A 17,365-nucleotide genomic window follows, 5' to 3' on the forward strand; every position below is an offset into this window, starting at 1 on the left:
ATTGAAAAATGCAGAACCTGTAAAATTTAGGGAATTACTGGCCAAAGTAAATGTATGATGTAATAGTATCATACTGTATATGATAGAAAAGATAAATCCCATTGCCCACTACCTACAAACCCTTCTTAATAATATTATAACTATTCCCACTGTTTACATTACCTAAAGGGCGGCGAGGCACAAAATATTTTTTTAAACAGCATTTCCTTTAAAATGCACAACTGTATTTGCTGGGGACAAACGTAATAGAGCTTAGACTGGGTGCTGCACAAGTCATGTTGCTCCATGTATTTTTAGGAAGACCATTTGGCCTTTCTGGAAAGGTCTCCCGGAGCTCTCCTGTAAACATTTCAGGCAGGGAGATCATCCAACAAAATATTAGAGCACTGAGACTCAGCAACAGCAGCAATACACATCCAGCCATTTGATCCTTGACTCTTCTGCAAGAGGGATTGGACAGATTTATAGGAAGATATTTCAACAGACTGTGATAATGAGCACTACATCCATTGGAGGTACTTATCATATCCCAGAAAAAAAAAGTGGATGTAAACTCACTCTCATTCTTTCTAAACTACTGCCATAGTGCTGATCTATAAGGATATACATGCCTCCTGCAGGTATTTCTTACCTGTCAAATGTCTCCCCTCTGTCTGTTATAAGAAGTGAATAACTGCAGATTCTGTGGATGGGTGGAGTCCTGATGTCAGTAGACTCCCCGTCCACCTCTACACTCCCCTTACACTGAATTCTGCTATGATCACAAACATCCAGTCAAAATCCAGAAAAGTAACCACATGACTTCAGAAAAGGAGTGGGGGTGGGAATTAAAAAATAATGCCTGTCTCAGGCGAATACATGAGATATGTAAATAACCTGTCATTCACAGCAAGGGGGAAGAACGGACAAAAGTTTTCTCCTGTTTGTCCATTTATCTCACTGAAAAAAGAAAAGAGGATTGCTCAGAGCTGGATTACCTCTTTGTGGCAAGACTGGGCACAGATGATAGGAAATCTTATACTCTGCATCGTGACAGCAACAAATAAATAAATAACAAATAATAATAGTAATATAGACGAGAAGTATAACTTGCTAGTATAGGATCTGTTATGCCCCACTTTTACTGCCATCAGGCACATATATACTGTACTTCATCAGCATTCTAGCAGGTTCTGGTGCCCTTGCATTTTCATGGTAACATGCTATAACTGGCATTAGGATTTGGTTTTACCTTTACTTTGGCATTTTTGTACACCATTTTATTGGGAGCAAGGGTGCACTGGCAAAGTAGGGGGCACACTGAGCAGATGGAGCTGGTTGGGAGGAGAGTAACATAAGTGGTAGTGAACTGACCAGAAATGGGGTAATATGAACAACAGTAAGGTAGCCATAAGGCGAATGATATGAGTGGGAGTGAGCTGGCCAAGAGAGGAGTGATATGAGTGGGAGTAAGCTGGCAACAACGATTGAAATGAGTGGGAGTGAGCTGGCCAAGAGAGGAGTGATATGAGTGGGAGTAAGCTGGCAACAACGATTGAAATTAGTGGGAGTGAGCTGGCCAAGAGAGGAGTGATATGAGTGGGAGTGAGCTGGCCAAGGGAGGAGTGATATGAGTGGGAGTGAGCTGGCCAAGAGAGGAGTGATATGAGTGGGAGTAAGCTGGCAACAACGATTGAAATGAGTGGGAGTGAGCTGGCCAAGAGAGGAGTGATATGAGTGGGAGTGAGCTGGCCAAGAGAGGAGTGATATGAGTGGGAGTAAGCTGGCAACAACGATTGAAATGAGTGGGAGTGAGCTGGCCAAGAGAGGAGTGATATGAGTGGGAGTGAGCTGGCCAAGAGAGGAGTGATATGAGTGGGAGTGAGCTGGCCAAGAGAGGAGTGATATGAGGGGGAGTGAGCTGGCCAAGAGAGGAGTGATATGAGTGGGAGTAAGCTGGCAACGACGATTGAAATGAGTGGGAGTGAGCTGGCCAAGAGAGGAGTGATATGAGTGGGAGTGAGCTGGCCAAGAGAGGAGTGATATAAGTGGGAGTGAGCTGGCCAAGAGAGGAGTGATATGAGTGGGAGTGAGTTGGCCAAGAGAGGAGGGATATGAGTGGGAGTGAGCTGGCCAAGAGAGGAGTGATATGAGTGGGAGTGAGCTGGCCAAGAGAGGAGGGATATGAGTGGGAGTGAGCTGGCCAAGAGAGGAGTGATATGAGTGGGAGTGAGCTGGCCAAGAGAGGAGTGATATGAGTGGGAGTAAGCTGGCAACGACGATTGAATTGAGTGGGAGTGAGCTGGCCAAGAGAGGAGTGATATGAGTGGGAGTGAGCTGGCCAAGAGAGGAGTGATATGAGTGGGAGTAAGCTGGCAACGACGATTGAAATGAGTGGGAGTGAGCTGGCCAAGAGAGGAGTGATATGAGGGGGAGTGAGCTGGCCAAGAGAGGAGTGATATGAGTGGGAGTAAGCTGGCAACAACGATTGAAATGAGTGGGAGTGAGCTGGCCAAGAGAGGAGTGATATGAGTGGGAGTGAGCTGGCCAAGAGAGGAGTGATATGAGTGGGAGTGAGCTGGCCAAGAGAGGAGGGATATGAGTGGGAGTGAGCTGGCCAAGAGAGGAGTGATATGAGGGGGAGTGAGCTGGCCAAGAGAGGAGTGATATGAGTGGGAGTAAGCTGGCAACGACGATTGAAATGAGTGGGAGTGAGCTGGCCAAGAGAGGAGTGATATGAGTGGGAGTGAGCTGGCCAAGAGAGGAGTGATATGAGTGGGAGTAAGCTGGCAACAACGATTGAAATGAGTGGGAGTGAGCTGGCCAAGAGAGGAGTGATATGAGTGGGAGTGAGCTGGCCAAGAGAGGAGTGATATGAGTGGGAGTGAGCTGGCCAAGAGAGGAGTGATATGAGGGGGAGTGAGCTGGCCAAGAGAGGAGTGATATGAGTGGGAGTAAGCTGGCAACGACGATTGAAATGAGTGGGAGTGAGCTGGCCAAGAGAGGAGTGATATGAGTGGGAGTGAGCTGGCCAAGAGAGGAGTGATATAAGTGGGAGTGAGCTGGCCAAGAGAGGAGTGATATGAGTGGGAGTGAGTTGGCCAAGAGAGGAGGGATATGAGTGGGAGTGAGCTGGCCAAGAGAGGAGTGATATGAGTGGGAGTGAGCTGGCCAAGAGAGGAGGGATATGAGTGGGAGTGAGCTGGCCAAGAGAGGAGTGATATGAGTGGGAGTGAGCTGGCCAAGAGAGGAGTGATATGAGTGGGAGTAAGCTGGCAACGACGATTGAATTGAGTGGGAGTGAGCTGGCCAAGAGAGGAGTGATATGAGTGGGAGTGAGCTGGCCAAGAGAGGAGTGATATGAGTGGGAGTAAGCTGGCAACGACGATTGAAATGAGTGGGAGTGAGCTGGCCAAGAGAGGAGTGATATGAGGGGGAGTGAGCTGGCCAAGAGAGGAGTGATATGAGTGGGAGTAAGCTGGCAACAACGATTGAAATGAGTGGGAGTGAGCTGGCCAAGAGAGGAGTGATATGAGTGGGAGTGAGCTGGCCAAGAGAGGAGTGATATGAGTGGGAGTGAGCTGGCCAAGAGAGGAGGGATATGAGTGGGAGTGAGCTGGCCAAGAGAGGAGTGATATGAGGGGGAGTGAGCTGGCCAAGAGAGGAGTGATATGAGTGGGAGTAAGCTGGCAACGACGATTGAAATGAGTGGGAGTGAGCTGGCCAAGAGAGGAGTGATATGAGTGGGAGTGAGCTGGCCAAGAGAGGAGTGATATAAGTGGGAGTGAGCTGGCCAAGAGAGGAGTGATATGAGTGGGAGTGAGTTGGCCAAGAGAGGAGGGATATGAGTGGGAGTGAGCTGGCCAAGAGAGGAGTTATATGAGTGGGAGTGAGCTGGCCAAGAGAGGAGGGATATGAGTGGGAGTGAGCTGGCCAAGAGAGGAGTGATATGAGTGGGAGTGAGCTGGCCAAGAGAGGAGTGATATGAGTGGGAGTAAGCTGGCAACGACGATTGAATTGAGTGGGAGTGAGCTGGCCAAGAGAGGAGTGATATGAGTGGGAGTGAGCTGGCCAAGAGAGGAGTGATATGAGTGGGAGTAAGCTGGCAACGACGATTGAAATGAGTGGGAGTGAGCTGGCCAAGAGAGGAGTGATATGAGGGGGAGTGAGCTGGCCAAGAGAGGAGTGATATGAGTGGGAGTAAGCTGGCAACGACGATTGAAATGAGTGGGAGTGAGCTGGCCAAGAGAGGAGTGATATGAGTGGGAGTAAGCTGACCAAGAGAGGAGTGATATGAGTGGGAGTAAGCTGGCAACGACGATTGAAATGAGTGGGAGTGAGCTGGCCAAGAGAGGAGTGATATGAGGGGGAGTGAGCTGGCCAAGAGAGGAGTGATATGAGTGGGAGTAAGCTGGCAACGACGATTGAAATGAGTGGGAGTGAGCTGGCCAAGAGAGGAGTGATATGAGTGGGAGTGAGCTGGGATTTGAGTGGTTAAACCTAAAAACAGAAAACCAATAGCTCAAGCAGTATTTCTGGCCACATTCCTCCAGATTTTTTTTTATTAAAATAGGATACATTGGCCGATGAGAATTAGATTAGGTCCAAATTGACCTAATATGCATTTACACTCTGTTGTTATACTTTGTCAAGAAAAAAGCATTAACTGAAAACCAATTACTAGTGTCATATTACAAACACACGTAGAGCAGCATATTTTCATAGATCTTCCTTTCTTTAGCATCACGTAGACCTATGAGTGAAAAATGTGTTTTAGAGCAAAGTTCAAAAGAACTTTCACTACAGTCTTTCATAAAATAAAAGATAAGCTTGAGCAGCTAGCACCCTGGATTCATCCACCATCTGTATGTGTGTATCGCTAATATACACCCATTGGCTGGAAGAAGATGTTGCTCCATCTTTCAGTACTGTAAAGCAAACAAAAAAGTGAGCATTAAAACAATGGCCAAACAAATGTTACTAGTACATATACAGTATAACACTACATATGCAACTGGCCTAAATTAGCAGAGTGTCCTTTCTGTAACCTAATAGCAGCCAATCAACATCTAACATACCCTGTGCTGACAGCTCTATCTTTATGCTTAGTGTATTATTATTATTATACAGGATTTATATAGCGCCAACAGTTTGCACAGCGCTTTACAATGTTAGGGCAGACACTACAGTTACAATACAATTCAATTCAGGAGGAATCAGAGGGACCTGCTTGTTAGAGCTTACAATCTAGTGTATATTTATTCTGTAGTACTTATTTATATAAAACCTGTCCTTCCATCAGCTCCTTGGTCACTTGATCTTTATTTTTGTAAATGGAATTAATTTTCCTACAACCTTTTCTTTTTAAAACGTCAATGATACAGTAAGTTCCTGTAGCATTTCAAATTGGTTTGCTTTATAGTTATGGATGGCATTGGTAATGAGCCACCTCAGCTCTTGATGGAAGGTACACAGTAGGTACAAGTGTACGGTACAAGTGTTTTATAATTTATTTAATCTAGGACAAAGTAAAACCTTTTACCACTCTCAAAAAATATTTAATGCAAACCTTACCTGTCCCTGATGGTATAGAGTCATTTAAAAGACTCAATTTCTATTTCAATAATTTTTATTACGTTTTTCTTTTCACAATATAAAAGAAATACAAAATAAAGCAAAAACAGTAATTTGCTAAGGTAACATACGCAGCAGTATTGGTACACAGGAACACATTTCCACTGTTCAATAGTTTGATTAAAGGTCTAGGTAGTGATTGTGGGCTGACTCACAGCATTTCTGTGATGTGAAGGACCCTGATAGAAAGGAAACCAGTGCCTTTCCAAATAAGAAACGTAAAAAGCCCTTAAAAGCCCTTAAAACCTAAAGCATCAAAAAAACCTGATGATCAATGAAAATGCTATATAACAAAACTGTTGATTTTTGTAGCTTAATGTTCATGGTTATAGATCAACCTTTTTTGAACAATCATCAAGCGCTTCTTTTATATCCAACCAAATTGGAAAAGAGACACCCTGAGGTTTGCCATGTATACCAACATTGGGGTAGATTCATGTAGCTTTTACAGCAGCGTATCTCCAGATACGCTGCCATAATTTCAAATCTGCGCCGGTGTATCGTTACCCTGATTCTCAAAGGCAGATACGCTAAAAAAATAGGCTTCCTCTGCCGACGTAACTTGAATGCGGCGGTGTAGAATTGTGTGCAATATTACATTGGCCGCTAGGGGCGCTTCCGCTGTTTTCGGCGTAGAATATGCAAATTACCTAGATACGACGATTCACAAACGTACGTACGGCCGGCGCAATTTATTTACGTCGTTTACGTTAGGCTTTTTCGGCGTAAGGTTGCTCCTGCTATTAGGAAGCGCAGCCAATGTTAAGTATGGACGTCGTTCCCGCTTCGAAATTTGAATTTTTTACGTCGTTTGCGTAAGTCGTTCGCAAATAGGGCTGGACATAACGCCGCCGCAACTTACGGAGCAAGTGCTTTGTGAATACTGCACTTGCTCCTGTAAGTTACGGCGGGCGTAGCGTAAATACGATACGCTGCGCCACCGTAAGAAGAAGTGCAGGTACATGAATGTCGTCAACCTACATGGAAACAGTTTCCTCTAAAACCTCTTAGTAGGGAACAGTGGAGGGAGTATATGGTGCACCAATAATATGTTTCTCCAGAGCAAAGGGGAGGAAATTCCCTCATCATACAACAAATACCTGTTGAACCAGTCAGTGAAGTCCACCTAAAAGCAGCTTACTGCACTGTGTGGCAATGATGCTTCAGAGCAGAGGTGCTACTCTCGTGTTAGCTGTGCCTGCTTGCACTATAGTAAGATGAGAAGATGTTGCCGAAGGGGGCATAACGGTCAGCATTGTCACTGCTGATTCACAAGCCTGTGGCTTGTCAGTCAGCATCTGGCCACACACAGTCCTGCCTGATTCTGGATTTACAGCACTGCTTCCCACTGTGAGTTGCAGATATTAAATTCTCAAGAACTGTTCACAGGCAGGGCCATTTTACATGTCAAATATCTATTTAGTGCCCAAAGATACCATTCTATTTCCCTGTGTCCCTTTCAGAGATAAACCCTGCCTGAAAACTATTAATAATCACTCCATTTATAACATTATTGAGTAAAATAGTGAATGCTTTAGCCAAAACCTTCTATATTAATGGGAGATATGTGTCCATATAATTAACAACAAAGAAGATTCTTATTTTATTTTACGTTCTAGACTATAGAGCTGATTCATAAAAAATGCAGTGCATCCAACTTCCCAGTCAAGGTCAAATCTGGGGCAAATATGTTGCCAATTAAAGTGGCTGTAAAGGCTCAAGGTTTTTTACCTTCATGCATTCTAAGCATGAAGATAAAAAAACTTCCATTTACACCATCCCTCTCCCAGCCTTCCTAATACTTACCTAAGCCCCATCTCGATCCAGCGATGTGCATGAGAGTAGCGGCTATCTTGGGTCGAAGACACCTAATTGGCTGAGACAGCAGCAAAAGCTATTGGCTTCTGCTACTGTCAATCACAGCCAATGAGGAGAGAGTGGGGGAGTTTGGCAGGAGGGAGGGGGAGCACCAGCAGGTGACCCGAGGGGAGGAGGATTGGGGCTGCTCTGTGCAAAACCACTGCACTGGGCAGTTATTAAACCGCAAGTGTTACCATGTATCAGCTGTCAGTGGGCATATAGGAGCAATGTGTAGTGCTGGGAGGGGGGGGGGGAGTGGGGTGAAGGGGGATAGGCAAGGAGAGCGGGGGAGTTGTTTTAGAATGGCGTGGAGAAGCGGGTGGCATGGGTGGGAGCTCACATTTGACATTAATAACTCTGATCAGCGGGATTTAAGCTGCTGATCAGAGTTATAGAATTGTTCAAGCAGAGTCTGCTGAACAATTTTGCTATAAGTTTAGGGTAATTGAAGTGACTGTGAGCTTATAGAAGAGGGGGAAATTAGCTCCGTACGGCGTATGGACCTGGCCACCTGCAAGCACTTTTGTAGGTCCTTACGGCCCTGGTAGTGAAAAAGGGTTAATGTCACTTTAATAATTTGCCATAGTAGAACACTAGAAGAACTTCATAAAAGAACACAAAATCAAGTTTTCATAAAGTGATGTGCTATAGAGACCAAGCCATTGTTAAAGGGTCACTAAAGGAAATTTTTTTTTTTGCTGAAATGACTGTTTATTGGGTATAGAGACATAAAAGTTAACCGATTCCTTTTAAAAATGATTAAAAATTGAATTTAATCTATCATATAATGTGCCTCTAGTTTCACGTTCGGTTTTAAAGGTACATACATGAAGTTCCGGGTGAGAGGTGAGTCGGGAAGATTCACAGAACAAAGACAACAAATCCAGGGCAGTGTTTTGTTTTTAAAATGAATCTGATTGGTTCTGAGGAGTTTTAGACACACAGTAATGACAGCTTAGACCATCGTGAAAAGCTCCCAGTACGATGGTTATAAGGAAACAGGCAACCAGGAAGTGTGGAGATCACAGCAGAATTACAGCTACTTCAAAGCAAAAACGAACAATGAGGACATGAAACCAGTACTGCAGTAAGGTAAAGGAAGCTATTTAGCTAAAAAAAAATTCCTTTAGTGATCCTTTAAGGGCATAGCTGTTGCAGGTTATTTAGCTTCTGCCAGATTTGTTAACAATTTACAATTATTATGTAACATTTTCAGTCTGCATTCGTTTTTAGCTGTTGCCCACCACATGGAGAAGCAAACCAATCTGAACGCCATATTTTTCTTTGGGTGCTTTCTATAAAAAGTTTACAATTAAACTGATCCCAGTTAGGCTTGCCATACAGTACCGTAGATAGATAACATAATTAGAGAAAAATATTCAGTATAGGGTGAGTCTTAAATGTGACTGGAAACAAATAAATCTATGCATTTGACAAAAAAAGCAAATGGCTGCATTCTTGTACATACGGTAAATGTGAAAGCTTATTTATAATAGTGATGTTTTCACCTGATCCTTTAGAAGGCATTCGGATCTTGACATATGCTACATAGTGTCCTCCTCTCATAGATCCACTGTGCTCCACTATTCCATAGAGACTGTACAGAACACTTTTTTTTTCTAACACATTCTTCACATGATTAAACGGAAAGAAAATCCATCATTAGTTCATTCTACATTAACTATTACAGTTATCACATTTATGTGTTGGGTAAAACAACTACTTTCCCTTTAAAACCTAAAGTGTTACTAAACCCACAACAGTAAAATCAGTGTGTATATGTAGTAAAGTACGCTTGTTATACTCACTGTGCCTGAGTGGTTAAGCCTGTGCATTGTGTAAAAAGGCTGTTTGTTTGTCTTCTCTGTTTCTCCCCTTCTTCCACAGTCCCCAATCCATCTCCTGATAGAACAGAGACTAGGGGACAAGCTGCACATGCTCGTTTTGGTGCGAATTGCTAGAGGTTTTTTTTTCTTGTCAGAGTGCATGTGATCTGAATAGGGCAAATCAGCACTGTCCAGACAGAGGATCTGGGGTCCTGATGCCTGATAAAACAGTCAGAGCAGAATGAAAACTCCTCCTACAAGCTGTAACCAGATGCTGATAGAAATCACAAGACTGCTCTAACTGCTGATGAGAAAAGGTATTTAGCAGTTTATATTTACTAAAATAATTGCATTTCCATGTTCTGTGTACTGTGGGAGACCAGATGTAGTGAACGTAGAGTCCCGGGTTTAGTAACACTTCAAAAAAAAAGGAAGAAAATAAATCTTGTGGTAAACATATCATAGCTAATTCAAATAGTGCTAATAAAGGTACCAAAGATGCCTAACTGTGTAGTTTTTATCTATTTTCACCCTTAACAAGTACCTTAGAAACCCATGGTTGAACAATATTGCAGCCAGAGTAACACAATATTCAATTAAGGTCAACCATAGATTGTTAGAGGGTAGTTTTAAAGTGGTGTTCCAGCCTGGGAAAAAAAATGAAAAGTCAGCAGCTATAAATACTGCAGCTGTTGACTTTTAATATAAGGACACTTACCTGTCCAGGGAGCCTGTGATGTCGGCACCCCAGCTGATTTTAGGATCGGCTCTCAGGTGCTGCCGCCGCTATTCATGGTTAAGGAAACCTGCAGTGAAGCCTTTTTGGCTTCACAGGCCGCTTCCCCACTGCGCATGCACGAAGCGCGTTGCGCTAACTTGCCTGGTGGCGGAGGAAGGACGCTGAACTTCCGAGGGACCCATATTTTTTTTTTGCACGCTAGTCTCATATAAAAAAATAGAGGTCACTAAAGTTACAAAAATTCTCATACGACAGAATTAAAATCCAGAAGTGATATAATGTATTGTATTGGTATTGTATTTTCGGGCAAAAACTTTACTGATTCAACAAAAATTGTACAAGAATATATTTTGTGCTTGTCCTATTGGAAAATTTTGCATGACCTGTTCTGATCTGCTCTCGAAAGCTGTGTACTAAATATCAGATTAACGTACGATTGCTTTGAAAGACGTATTTTTCGTACAATTTTCTGATCATGTGTTCTAGGCTTAACATAATCTTCCTACCATCCATGCAAGTTAGTTCTAGTCTCACTACCCTTCATGCCATGTACTGTATATGCAAAGTACTCCAAAAATATCTATATTCAGCTCAGCCAAGCACACAAATGTATTTCAGTGGAGTGATAATGCTGCTGACCAGGGAAGTAGGGTGCTTTGTTGAGGGGAACAGTAATGTTCAGATAAAAGATAAACGTCTGTTCATTTGTTGGTCTAAACACTGTTGGCTAATAGGTTTCAGATTTTTTTTTCTACAGTATGCCTATTGGCACCTTTACCTGTTAGGTTAACTTCTCAGCTATTTCTCAGAAAGCATTTAACCACTGAAGGACCCGCTCATGTATATATACGTCCTGTTTTTAAAGATGGATATCTCGGTAACGGCAGCAGCTGCTGCCACAACCGAGATATCCATTGTTTCTTTGAGCGGTCCTGTAAACGATAACGGTGGTCTCCGCAGCGGATTCACCGCAAGATCACCGTTATCGGCGGCGAAAGAGGGGCCCCCCCTCCCGCCGCTTACCGGAGCCGTTGGCAGCGGCGGAGGCGATCAGGTCCTCTCTCTTGCTTGCTGTGGATGCGAGTGAGGGCAAGATGGCCCCCACCTGTCCCCATAGCATAGCAGGGCAGAAGCGACGTCAAAACGTCACTCCTGCCCATGCTTCTTAAAGCAATATTTTCTTATTGTCATTATTTCAAATGACAATTTTTTTTTTTGCATTTATTTATTTATTTATTAAAATTCTTAAAAGTACAAAATGGTACAAAACACAGTCAGTTACCCGTAGGCCTCGATGCGCCAAGAACAACAATACAGCAACAACCAAAAAAACACACAGGCAGCGGAACAGATCAAAATTTAAAATGGTTAGCAGATCAACGAACTATAAAAACCTATGTAATTCCATAGGCTTGACTGAAAAGCTCAGTTTTTAGAAGCTTCCTGAACTTAAAAAGATCATTCTCAAGCCTTAATTTTAGAGGCAGGGAGTTCCAAAACTGTGCTCCCTGGACCGCACTCGTCCTCCCTCCGCATTTTTTCTTTCGAAATTTAGGGATCACCAAATTTTCCAAATTAGCCGACCTTAAGGTACGGTTGGGCACATACTTGGTGAATTTTTCCTGCAGGTACACTGGCCCCTTGCCATGGATAGCCCTGTGCACCATGCAACCAGTCTTAAACAGAACCCGTTCCTTCACGGGTAGCCAATGCAGGGTTCTCAGCGATGGCGTGATGTGGTCACGATGACCAACACCCATGTGTAGCCTTGCAGTGGCATTCTGAATAAGCTGTAGTTTGTGCATATTTAAGTCTAAATATGAGATCTGAGGTCTTTTTGACCCCAGATCTCATATTTAAGAGGACCTGTCATGCTTTTTTCTATTACAAGGGATGTTTACATTCCTTGTAATAGGAATAAAAGTGATCCATTTTTTTTCAGTGTTCGTTCCGACGAGCTTGCGCGCAGAAGCAAACGCATACTTGAGTAGCGCCTGCATATGAAAACGGTGTTCGAACCACACAAGTGAGGTATCACTGTGATCGTTAGCGTGAGAGCAATAATTCTAGCCCTAGACCTCCTCTGTAGCTCAAAAGACGCAACCTATAGAATTTTTTAAACGTCACCTATGGAGATTTTTAGGGGAAAAGTTTGACGCCATTCCACGAGCGGGCGTAATTTTGAAGCGTGACATGTTGGGTATCATTTTACTCGGCGTAACATTATCTTTCACAATATATAAAAAAATTGGACTAACGTTACTGTTGTCTTATTTTTTAATAAAAAAAAAGGGTGATTTTTGCCCAAAAAAAGTACGCTTGTAAGACCGCTGCGCAAATACGGTGTGACAAAAAGTATTGCAATGACCGCCATTTTATTCTCTAGGGTGTTAGAAAAAAATATATATAATGTCAGGAATTATAGCAAAATATTGCATCCAAGATATTAGATGACACTAGGTTAGGTGCATACTGGAACTGGAACCCTTAATTGTAAATTCACACAGAATTGACATTGATCTAATTAACATGAACTAATTAACAACTAGACACTTAAACAATCCGAAGTGTCCAGACAATTCAGCACTCAGCCCACAACCCTGGATGCACCAAGTACATTACACATTATTATAAGCAGAAACACATAACATTCTACAATTTTACTATACCTTGCAAGTTGCAGCACAAAAGGGTGCCAGGTCTAAAATGAAGGGAAAATCCACATGCCTATTGATTTTACGCAGTGTTAGCCCATTCTGAAATAAAATATAGATAAATGATTTTCATGGCAAGGTCAGCATGAATGAAAGTTTTATGTTTTTGCACAAATTACTACTATTTACAGAGATGAATTATTATTTTGAGATGCAGTACTTGTATAAAACAGCATAAACAGATGGAATTTGATACTTTAGAAATACACCAATGTATTAAGTCTAGTATTAACATCTTAAACCATATCTTCTATTACCATTTCTATTTTCAATTAAAGCCAGAGGCAGTGTTTTTCTACACCCACAAAATGCTATGCTATACTATACTTTATACACAAAATCACTAAAAAAAAAAAAAAAAAAAAGGATTAATGGGAATCTGTTTGGATAAAACGGTCCCATAGGCAACACCTGTGGTTAAACCAACCTTCCAGCGTGTTAAATCTGAACTCCAAGATAAGCAAATATTGTCTAAATATAAGAGACATGTATTGATACTTAAATCTTGCCTTGTATAACCAATTGTGTGGAAAGACCGTAAAGCAAAGCTAGACCTTCATAGAGGTTAGGTATATAGGGCCAGATCCACAGAGCAAGTACGCCGGCGTATCTACTGATACGCCGGCGTACTTTCAAATTTCCCGCATCGTATCCTTGTTTTGAATCCTCAAAACAAGATACAACGGCTTCTGGGTTAGATCCGACAGGTGTACGTCTTCATACGCCTTCGGATCTAAGATGCAATACTTTGGCGTCCGCTGGGTGGCGTTTTCCGCGTCGGGTATGCAAATTAGCGATTTACGACGATCCACGAACGTACGCGCGGCAATCACATTTTCTAACTTCGTCTGTAGTCTGCTTTTTCCGGTGTAAAGTTAAAGCTGGTATTTTTCGGCGTATACATAGACTTGCCATGTTAAGTATGGCCGTCGTTCCCGCGTCTAAATTTGATTTTTTTTTATTTTTTACGCAAGTTGTCCGTGAATAGGGATGGACGCAACTCACGTCTAAGTTAAAAAAATGACGTCCTAGCGACGTCATTTAGCGCCAATGCACGGTGGGAAATTTCCGGACGACGCATTAGCAGTTCATTCGGCGCGGGGACGCGCTTCATTTAAATGAAACCCAACCCGCCCAATTTGAAATCCGCCGCCAGAAATACACTACGCCGCTGTAACTTACGGCGCGAACTTGCTGAGGATTCGAAAATGCGCCAGGTAAGGTACGGCGGCGTAGCGTATCTCTGATACGCTGCGCGGAACTAAATGTATGTGGATCTGGCCCATAATGTCTATATATTATTTTCTATGGTGTAGCCTCATACTTGGCTTTGTACTCAAACTCCATTTTAACCAATACAACATACTCTTTACTCACATTACAAAAACCAAAGATTGCATGCAATCCTTCAGGGAGTACATACTGTATATTAGTATAATAAATATGCTGCACTTAATAAACTTAGTGATATGTGAGCAAATCCAAAACATTTAATTCATAAATCAAATAGAACATGATATAACATACATCAAAATGAGAAATCAGTGCATCAAATTTTGAACAAATTGAAAAACAAAATAAAAATGTGCACACCACTCTGCGGCGAAAAATAGTGTTCGGTTCATTCAATCCAGCAAATCTTCCAAAATAATTGAAGATCACAGTTCTTCACATTCAGTATATATATATATATATATATATATATATATATATATATATATACACACACACACACACACACACACTGTATATATATATATATATATATATATATATATATATATATATATACTGTATATATATATTTTTTTTCTTCACTAAGTGTGAGCAGCTAGAAAAAAAGTAACTGTTGCGCTGATTTTTGTTTATACAATTCTACAGTATATTAACTGTAATGCCAAGTTCACCTTTTTTTTTCTAAATTCCAGCTCCCCTATGTACCAATATCGCATTAAAGAGGATGTCCGCTGAAAAAAAAATATTAAAAGCCAGCAGCTACAAATACTGCAGCTGCTGACTTTTAATATTAGAACACTTACCTGTCCTGGAGTCCAGCGTCATCCGCAGCAGAGGACGAGCGATCACTCATCACTCTGCTGCCTCCCCGCCATCCTGAGTGAGGAAACCAGGAAGTGAAGCGCTCTGGCTTCACTGCCCGGTTCCCTACGGCGCATGCGCGAGCCGCGCTACGCTTGCCGATTGGCTCCCGCTGTGTTCTGGGAGCCGAGTGTTCCCAGATCACAACGGGGGGGGGGGGGGGGGGGGAGGGCGGGAGGTGATGTCATGCCCGCAGTTTACCCGAGACTGTGTGGCCGGAGGTGGGTATCTGCACCCCCCTCCCCCCTGAAAGGTGTCACATGTGACACCGGAGGGGGGGGGGGGTTCCGATCAGCGGGAGTTCCACTTTAGGGTGGAGCTCCGCTTTAATGTACTTCTATTGCAAAAATAAAACAGCTTCCATTAATTCTATGCAGGCTTACCTCACTCTCTTCATAGCCGTTTAAAAACACTGCTCGATTACTTCTGCCTTACTTTCTTGACAGACTTCAGGTCATGACACAGGAAATTGACCAGCTGATCTCATTAGCACACACCCTGCATCAGCTACAGTGAGGGAAAAAAAGTATTTGATCCCCAGCTGATTTTGTACGTTTGCCCACTGACAAAGAAATTATCAGTCTATAATTTTATTTCAACAGTGAGACAGAATAACAAAAAATCCAGAAAATCGCATTTCAAAAAAGTAATAATTGATTTGCATTTTAATGACTGAAATAAGTAGTTGACCGCTTAGAAAAACATGACTTAGTGCTTGGTGGCAAAGTCCTTGTTGGCAATCACAGAGGTCAGATGTTTCTTGTAGTTGGCCACCAGATTTGCACACATCTCAGGAGGGATTTTGTCCCACTCCTCTTTAAAGATCCTCTCCAAGTAAGGCTGGGTTCACACTACGGTTTTCCCGTCCGTCAGCCGCATACGATTTCAGTATTGAAAACGTACGGGCCCGGACGGGAAAACATATAGATAGAGAATGCATTGCAAATCGTATGCACTCAGATGCATCCGGGTGCGTACGATTTGCTGGCAAAACGTTTTTTAAACGTACGCAAAACCGTGTTCAACCACGGTTTTGCGGTCGTTTTTAAAACAGTATGGCAAACGCATACGTTTTCCTTTAACATTAATGTCAATGGAAAACGCACATGTGTGCGGTTCCATACGTTCCCGTCCGTTTCAGCCGCATACGGTTTTTCATATAAATCGTATGCGGCTGACGGAAGGGAAAACCGTAGTGTGAACCCAGCCTTATTAATGTTTTGAGGCCAATGTTTGGCAACTCGAACCTTCAGCTCCCTCCACATATTTTCTATGGGATTAAGGTCATTGTCATACTGGAATACCCATCCACAACCCATTTTCAATGCCCTTGCTGAGGGAAGGAGGTTCTCACCCAGGATTTGCTGGTACATTGCCCTGTCCATCGTTCCTTTGATGCAGTGCAGTTGTCTTGTCCCCTTAGCAGAAAACACCCCCAAAGCATAATGTTTCCACCTCCATGTTTGACAGTGGGGATGGTGTTCTTGGGGTCATAGGCAGCATTCCTCCTCCTCCTCCTCCAAACACGACAAGTTGAGTTGATGCCAAAGAGCTTAATTTTGGTCTCATCTGATCACAACACCTTCAACCCAGTTCTCCTCTAAATCATTCAGATGTTCAATAGCAAACTTCAGATGGGCCTGTACATGTGCTTTATTGAGCAGGGGACCTTATAGTTACCAATAGTTTTCTTGGCGATTATGGTCCCAACTGCCTTGAGATCATTGACAGGATTCTCCTGTGTAGTTCTGGGCTGATTCCTCACTGTTCTCATGATCAGTGAAACTCCACAAGTTGAGATCTTGCATGGAGCCCCTAGACCGAGGAAGATTGACAGTTATTTTGTGTTTCTTCCATTTGTGAATAATCACACCAACTGTTGTCACCCTCTCAACAAGCTGCTTGGTAATGGTTTTGTAGCCCATTCCAGCCTTGTGTAGGTCTTAAATATGGGCCCTGACATCCTTGGACAGCTCTTTGGCCTTGGCCAAGGTGGAGAGATTGGAACCTGATTGCTTCTGTAGACAGGTGTCTTTTATACAGGTAACAAGCTAAGATTAGGAGCACTCCCTTTAAGAGAGTGCTCCTAATCTCAGCTTGTTACCTGTATAGAGGACACCTGAGAGCCAAAAATCTTGCTGATAAGGGATCAAATACTTTTTTCACTCATTAAAATGCAAACGAATTTATAATGTTTTTGAAATGCATATTTTTGTTGCGATTCTGTCTCTCACTGTTAAACCTACCATTAAAATTATAGACTGATAATTTCTTTGTCAGTGGGCAAACATACAAAATCAGCAGGGGATCAAATACTTTTTTTCCCCTCAATGTACCCTCAGCTGGTCAACTCCTTCCTGTGTCATGACCTAAAATCTGACCAGGAAGTAAGGCAGAAGTAATCGAGCAGTGTTTTTAAACAGCTATGAAGAGAGTTAGGTAAGCATGTGTAGAATTAAAGGAAAGCTGTTTTATTTTTGCAAAATAAGAATATTAATGCTATATAGGTACATAGG

General features: G+C 42.6%; 1 protein-coding gene across 1 annotated transcript in view; it reads right to left on the reverse strand.

Moving 5' to 3' along the window:
* Positions 1-4,501: 4,501 nt before the first annotated feature.
* USP45 (ubiquitin specific peptidase 45) overlaps positions 4,502-17,365 on the reverse strand; it is a 225,598-nt gene continuing 212,734 nt past the window's right edge. The window contains 3 exon segments of the mRNA XM_040350145.1: positions 4,502-4,907; positions 8,982-9,102; positions 12,708-12,794. Coding sequence (XP_040206079.1) covers positions 4,780-4,907; positions 8,982-9,102; positions 12,708-12,794 — 336 coding nt within the window. The 3' untranslated portion in view covers positions 4,502-4,779.

The sequence above is a fragment of the Rana temporaria genome, chromosome 4 (assembly GCF_905171775.1).
Source record: "Rana temporaria chromosome 4, aRanTem1.1, whole genome shotgun sequence".
NCBI classification, from domain to species: Eukaryota; Metazoa; Chordata; class Amphibia; order Anura; family Ranidae; genus Rana; species Rana temporaria.